The sequence below is a fragment of the Podarcis pityusensis genome, assembly GCF_964106645.2.
Source record: "Podarcis pityusensis genome assembly, chromosome: 1".
NCBI lineage: Eukaryota > Metazoa > Chordata > Lepidosauria > Squamata > Lacertidae > Podarcis > Podarcis pityusensis.
Genome location: NC_138028.1, coordinates 91,023,233 through 91,031,196, shown reverse-complemented (window position 1 = coordinate 91,031,196; position 7,964 = coordinate 91,023,233). Strand labels below are relative to the sequence as shown.

General features: G+C 39.3%; 1 protein-coding gene across 2 annotated transcripts in view; it reads right to left on the bottom strand.

Moving 5' to 3' along the window:
* The window catches only part of PTPN4 (protein tyrosine phosphatase non-receptor type 4), an 82,528-nt gene that overhangs the window by 4,745 nt on the left and 69,819 nt on the right, over positions 1–7,964 (bottom strand). For both annotated transcript variants that reach the window (XM_081006460.1, XM_081006461.1), the window contains 6 exons: positions 7,347–7,513; positions 3,232–3,322; positions 3,081–3,142; positions 2,265–2,411; positions 1,439–1,567; positions 6–154 (listed from right to left, as the gene is read on the bottom strand). In XM_081006460.1, the coding sequence (XP_080862586.1) occupies positions 6–154; positions 1,439–1,567; positions 2,265–2,411; positions 3,081–3,142; positions 3,232–3,322; positions 7,347–7,513 (745 nt within the window). The remainder of the gene's footprint in view (positions 1–5; positions 155–1,438; positions 1,568–2,264; positions 2,412–3,080; positions 3,143–3,231; positions 3,323–7,346; positions 7,514–7,964) is intronic.

The following is a 7,964-nucleotide window of genomic DNA, read 5'->3' as shown; positions in this document are numbered from 1 at the left end:
AATACCTGCAGTGAACAACAACTGGCTCTTCTCTGCCAGCTCTTTTTTTCCTGATGAGACACACAAAATCCAGGAAGTCACTGGAATCATCAGGAACCCCATGATCAGGCCATGCTATGTACTGGATTTGAGTAAGCTGACGGTCTTCATTTTTCTAGCAAAACAAAATTTGTTCAAATGTAATAGATCATTTCAGTGTTTTCCTGTAACAAGTTTAATTGTCAAAGTCAGCCTATCTCGGTTTCAAGTTTCTACTTTCACGTGTCACAAAATAAATATCTGGATGCTTCATGCCATTTAAACCAAGTGCAAGATCAATTAAAAAGTGTCCTGCGGATTTTCGAAAATAGACCCCATGGGCCATATGCTGTGCTGATTTGAGGTTAAAGGTAAGATAATCCTTAAAACAGGTATGGGGGAACCTGTGGTCCTTCAGATGTGGGCAGACTACAATTCCCATAATCTTGGACTGTTATTGATCATGGCTGGGACTGAGAAGTGGACTCCAACAGCACCTGGACGGTTCCCCACACCCTTTTAAAGATACAAAACAGGTAAATTTGCATATTTTATTGAGCCACTTTATGTAGACCTAAGTGCATACAAGATTTCGTGTTTCACATGCATCAGGCAGAAGTCTGTTTCTCCTGAGGAAAAGCACTACTAGTCTACCATTTTACCTAATTTCTGCCTTGTATCTTTATTTCCATAGGGGTAGACATATTAAGTCTGCTGCAGGAAAAACAACAAAGAGTCTCTTACGGCACCTTTAAAGTCTTAAATTTATTACGGCATAAGTTTTCATGAACTAGAGTCCACTTCAATTGATGTGTGAAGTGTTTTCCTGAGCTGCTAGTGTATAACTAGTAACAAGCTAATGGCATAATAAATTTGTTAGTCTTTGAAATGCCACAAAAATATGTTGCTGTATTCGACACAAATAAGTATGCGGAAAATCAACAGATCCAAAAGGCAGCTGTGCTAGCTCCATGAGCAACAACAAAATTGGAATAAAACTTACATTTTTCTTATGTTACAGTTCACAGTGATAAATGTTTAAGCCAGCAGTAGCCAACATGTGTTATTGGACTTGGACTCCCATCCACCCCAGCCAGCTTTTTAGTTTTTATATGACAGCCTTGCAAATCATAAAAAGAGCATCAATTTCATTATCTTAAAATGTATTTACGATAGCTAATTAGCATACAGTGTCATGGATTTCTGCCCACCCCCAAGCTTAATACACTGGATCAAATAGAATGTAACAAAAGTTTGACCCGGCAACAAAAGGAATAGTGACACAGTGGCCATTTCTCTAGGGAGTCTAAAAAGAACAATCAAAAGATTAATGTTGCAGTAAACTTTTTGCAGTGAGATGGTTTTAGTTTTAAAGGGCTTCACAAAATTACATAAATAGCCAGTGAATGGTCTGTCTCACCTCCAGATGAGACATTGTCATCTCTCTGAAGACATAGGCAGGATTTCCTTCTTCTGAATGACAAGTGATCTGAAAATTCCCATACAAGGAGCTTCCGGTGGGCTCTGGCCAGTACTGATGGCATTTCACCTGTCAACAGGTTTTTGTTTTAAAAAATAAAAGTTTCTGCTTAGATTCCAAAAGTTGCATTTGGATCAATTTTAGCTACTTCTCATTGTTATCTGAAACATGCAATAAGATGATTTCTTGTACACTGTTTTAAGGAAGTAATAACAGCCCTTAAAAAAAAATTGTCAAAGAAAGATTTTAGCTAGGATATTTCCTTTGTTTCCATTCACCATATTTAAACCCGATTTTGACCATGGAAATAGATACTCCATGATTACTATAAAAAGTAGAACCACATAACTTAGCCTGAGAAAACTCTGTTTTTTATTTCATAACATTTCTTTATTTTAGTACTTTGCAATGCAGCATGCAAATGCAAGAAATAAAATATATTTACATTTATTCCCACCCCCCAAAAAAATCTTATCTAAACTAGAACTGCTAAAGTAGACTCCCTAACAACACAAGAACAAACAGGGACTCTCTCAGCACATACAACTTTTCTCTTTCCAGTTCACTAGGCTGTTCCTAGTACAGGTTAGTCTATGAATAGTGTTATCCTTTGAAACTGATTGACAATCCTCTTGAATATTTAGTTCACATATTGGTTTAGGAAGTGTGAGTTAGGTTGGTTAAAACATGGGCCACATTAATTTCTTCCTGAAGCATTGCATTGGAATTACAAGCTTTTAAGAGTTAAAATTACAGACTGACTTACTCTTCCCCGTTCCACTTGAGTAGTTAGCATTACAACCATAGATGAGCCTTGTTCCCAAATCATCTGCCAAAAATCAGGGCACGTGTTTGGTAAAGGACCTTGGCAAGCAATGTATTTATTTATTATACTGGAAGAAGGGATTTCCATCTAAAAATAAAATTGCAGAATGTGTTTAGTAACTTCACAACTTTGTGTACTCTTGCCTAAATCATATGTAATCTTCAGCAGGTGCCTTCTATTTTAACCTTTAAATGCTTGTTGAAAGCTTTTCTATGCCACAAGGCTTATGATGACGATTAAGGAAACCTATTCTGTAAATAGTCAACTGATGATCTGTGAATTTAGTTTTTTTTAATGTGGTTTGTATTGTATAGATATAATCAATGTAAACAGCTTTAAAGTGCTTTATGAAATTGCAGCATATATTTAGAAATAAACAGAAAGCTAGAAATTTGTTTTTCTGCATAATTAACTGTCAACTGCTACTCTAAAACAGTTTGACCAAACATCAAGATATTTTCCTCTTTAACCACTATTTTAATTGGAAGTTCATTCAAGGACTTTTTAACACTTGGGGAAGGAATACCCAGAAAAATTATTAACTTTTCTGTTTCCAACAGACATGAGGAACTACATGAGCAGGATTCTCTCCATCTATGTTACAACTTCATTAACCAACTAGAATATATCTAAGCAATATCAAATGAAATTTTAAAATAAATCTTTGTTCGTCTTTAAAATCCAAAGGGCTAATTGTTTCACTGCTGAATCCAAACATGGAATTAACATGAAGAGAAATGGTAATCTCCCACTCACATTTATATAATTTGCATTGATGTAATCATCATTACTCTTTAAAATAACCCGTGTAGCATCATCTGAGAAAAAAAGAAAACAAACACTTATGTAAAATTCTCCAAATGGTAACCAATGAAATGCATTAACTGATATCCATGTAAGCACTTACAAGGCGAAATGTCTCTGTATCTATTTTTGGAAATGTTTTGAGGTAATTTGGCACAAGACATTGTCATCCCAGGCTTCTTCCTGTAAAGTTGCTGAACAGAAACAAAAATGGCAGGTTGCAACAAGCAGAATCTGAGTAATCATGAGACATGGTACAAAAACAAAACAAAACACGTTTATCACAAACATATTGTTCCCTGCTTGGAAAAGAGAAGCATCGCATGCATTTTACACTTTTGCAGTTTTTTTCAGTAAGCTAACTTTACCCCTAAAATTTGCATCAAATAACATGTCTGAAGGCTGGCATGTATAGCAACTGCATAATCCTTGCTTTAAGAGAAAAAGCCACGAGCAAAAGGCAATGTGGAGTCACCTACCTGAAATGACAAGATATATATAGACCTAGTTCACATGGCACAGTAGGCCAAACTGTGGCTTACTGAGACTGTATGAATGGGAGAGGAGTTTGCAGCCACTTTGCTCCTCTTCAGTCCTTTTTACTGCCACACCAATGTTTGGCTTGCTGTGTCTTTCAAACAAAAGGTTATGGTTACTCTATCTCTGCACCAGCTACAAGCTGCAGTTCTTGGTTTATATAGTTAACGATCCTGATGCCTAGATTCAGTGGTGTGCTGGATGAAGGACAATAAACTCACTCAGTCCTGGCAAAACAGAGGCACTGTGGTTGGGAAGTTCCAAAGTCAGGATAATTTGTCAACTGGACGGGGACATGCTCTCCTAAAGCTTCATAGACTGGGGCTGCTTGTGGACACACCTCCTTTGCTAGAGTGACCTCGCTAGCTAGGAGTTCCTTTTACCAGTTTGGATTGGTAAAAGAGATATGGCTGTTTCTGGACTGGGATAGGCTGACCACTGTCGTCCATGTGCTGGTAACCTCCGCACTGAAGTACTGCAATCTGCTCTATGTGACCTATGATTTACAGTTAATGTAAAATGTAGCAGCTTGACTGATCACTGGGTTGTAATACTGCCATCCTTTATGCCGTTCCTGATAGAATTGCACTGGCTGCCGGTTAGCTAGTAAAGGTAAAGGTACCCCTGACAGTTAGGTCCAGTTGCTGATGACTCTGGGGTTGCACACTCATCTTGCTCTATAGGCCGAGGGAGTTGGCGTTTGTCCACAGACAGCTTCCAGGTCATGTGACCAGCATGTCTAAGCCGCTTCTGGCAAACCAGAGCAGCGCATGGAAATGCTGTTTACCTTCCTGCTGGAGTAGTACCTATTTATCTACTTGCACTTTGACATGCTTTCAAACCGACAGGTGGGCAGGTGGGACCTAACAATGGGAGCTCACCCCGTTGTGGGGATTCGAACCGCCAACCTTCTGATCGGCAAGCCCTAGGCTCTGTGGTTTAGACCACAGCGCCACTCACGTCCCTGCCGGTTAGCTACTGGTGTGCAAAGGGGCCAGGCTACTGAAAATACCACCTGCTCCCCTACATACCCAGTCACTGTGTTCTGCAAGAGACAGCATCCTGCATCCTATCAGGGGGTCCATTCTGCACAATATTGAAATTGGACCTTTAGTGAGGCAGCACCTACCTTTTGGAACTCATTCTCATTGTGTATCACACAGATGGATTGCTCAGTTGGTTAGAGAATGGTGCTGATAATGCCAAGGTTGCAAGTTCAATCCCTGTTTCAGACAGCTGCATATTCCTGCATTGCAGGGGGTTGGACTAGATGCTCCTCGGGGTCCCTTCCAACTCTACAACTCTCTGATTTTATGATTCTATGCCCTTAGCTATATTTATTGTCTTTTAAGTTCCTGCTAAAGATGTTTCTCTTTTTACAAACCTTCTAAAACCTATATCCCAGTTGGTAGAGCTGTCTTGAGCTTTGAATTGATTTTATGTAAGTGCTGCTGTTGTTTTAAACTGTTTTAAAAAAAATATTTATAAATGTTTTAAATTGTTTTTGTATAACTGCTTTATGTATGTTATTAACTTGTAAACCGCTTTGGGGAGCCAAATAAATGAATACATATTAAGTCAAACCTAGATTAACTCTATGTGGCACAGCAGCAAAGTGGCAGTGAGCTCCTCTCCAGGAGGCCACACACTTGCAGTGTCTCCATAACCCATGGTTTGCTTTATCATGCCATGCAAATGAGACCACAAAAGTGATGGTTCCCTAAGCTGAAAGAAGAATATAAGGAAAATATAAGAAATAGCATATTTCGTCCAAATAATAGCCCACCTAGTCATGAGAACTGTGACAGCACCCAGTACAAGATTCTTCAAAAAAGCATGAAAGATGTTTTCTTCCATTCCACACACAAATTGAAAGTAACACCCTATTTTGTGGGTTTATACAGTCATAGGAAGAAGCCTGAATGAGAGACAGCTGAGTCCCTATGCAGCATAAAGCAGAACATAAACCATATTGTTTATTCCTCTTAATGCCTGAGGGCTACCGGAGAAGAGAAATGCATTACTAAAGTAATCAAAATGAGCAATATGCTCTGAAGGGAAAGGAATTATATACTCAGTTATGTTTCTGAAACAAAAGAATGGCAGCAGCTGGAGAAAAGCAATATAAACCCAATTCACTTCCTCTACTTACTTAGCGACAAAAGAAAAAAAAACTCACCAGCAAAATTAGGAATAACCCGAAAGTCAACAACTACTATTTTCATTTTTGTTTCTTTATAAAATTAAAGTGTAGTGCCTAATCGGTATATGCATGTGTTGATGCAAAAAAGAAAGAATACTTGAAATGAAATTACAGTGGTACCTCTGGTTACGTACTTTATTCGTTCCGGAGGTCCGTTCTTAACCTGAAACTGTTCTTAACCTGAAGCACCACTTTAGCTAATGGGGCCTCCCGCTGCTGCTGCGCCGCCGCCACACAATTTCTGATCTCATCCTGAAGCAAAGTTCTTAACCCAAGGTACTATTTCTGGGTTAGCGGAGTCTGTAACCTGAAGCGTATGTAACCTGAGGTACCACTGTAATTTCCTTAAATCGATTATTTTAATAGATCTACAGAAAATGAAGCTCACTGATGTTGACAAAATTCTAGCAATCTTTGCTGAAAGAACTATTGTTCTTTCACACATTTTAGATTAGACAGAAAAATGAGCGGCAGACCAAAATTTGATCTACATTTGTACATATTTCAATCTATCGTGTAATGGCATGTGTTATGTAATGCTAAATGTTTAATATTTCATTCACAACAGATTAGACTGAAAACCTGGTATAGTTTACAAAGAGAGTCAATTAACTAGTTATTTCCATATGGGAACTTTCACCAATCTGGTGCTCTCCAGATTTTTGGACAATATGGCAATGCTGGCTGGGATTAATAGGAGTTGTACTCCAAAACTTCTGGAAGGCATCAGGTTGACAAAAAGCTGTCCCTGAGAAAAAAGAAAAGCGTTAGTCTAAAGCAGGCTTCCTCATCCTCGGCCCTCCAGATGTTTTGAGACTACAATTCCCATCATCCCTGACCACTGGTCCTGCTAGCTAGGGATCATGGGAGTAGGCCAAAAATATCTGAAGGGCCGAGGTTGAGGAAGCCTGGTCTAAAGCAAAGACTTGAACCAGATCTTTCCATTTGCACCTTCCAAGCATATGGTCAGTGCCATCTCTGACCATGCCAACAGTCTATACATGAGTACTGAGGGAGAGCATCACTGCCAAAAGTTATCTAGTGCGTTTGGGATTACAGCTCTGGCTATATGGTTAGCACTACACACATTTTAGAAATGAAAGCTGTATGTAATAGTAATTGAGGAGCGTTTTACCCCACATACTCTTATTGGGCCATGGTACTGACGGGAAACAGATGCAATAGCTGACCAGGAAGCACAAAGAAGGAGTTTGCCTATAGCTATTAAGAAAGGCTCAACTTCACTCAGAAAAACAGATATTAGATAACACTGATTTTTAAATGGAGCCCACAAATGTTTATGAGGGAAGGAAGAAAAGAGGCAAGGGAGGAATGCAAACCGTTTGCCATTATACTGCTTGACCTAATCAAAGTACTGTGGATCTAGCTATAGGTTATCTCCTAGCCCCAAGAGAAAAGGATTTTCAGCTGGAAAGCAAACCAAGAAGCACACACTCCCCAGGAAATACAATACTTACATCAAACTGAGCCAGGACAGTTCCCGTGATAAGCCCCTCTGCTAGTTGAAACATTGATTCCCTCAGAGCAATATCATCCTGGTGGGCACCATCTAGTGGGGACTTCTCAGGGATGTACTGGAAGTCTGGCTCACTCTCCAGCTTTTCTTCTACCACATCATAAACAGCTGCAATAAACAAGACGTAGCATAATTACTGAGGAAGAGAACTCTGCAAAACTGCGGACAGCTGCTTCATCCATTAATTTACATTAAATAACATTAATATTAATAAATTAATAATAATGTTATTATCCATACCACACCCATCTGGTTGGGTTTCCCCAGTCACTCTGGGTGGCTTACAGCACATACAAAAAATTGTAAAACATCAGACATAAAAAAATTCCTGATACAGGGCAGCCTTCAGATGTCTTCTAAAAGTCACATAGTTGTTTATCTCCTTGACACCTGATGGGAGGGTATTCCACAGGGTGGGCGCCACTACCGAGAAAGCCCTCTGCCTAGTTCCCTGGAATCTCACATTCTTACGGTGAGGGAACCAGCAGAAGACCCTCAAAGCTAGATCTCAGTGTCCAGGCTAAATGATGAGAGTGGAGATGCTGCTTCAGGTATACAG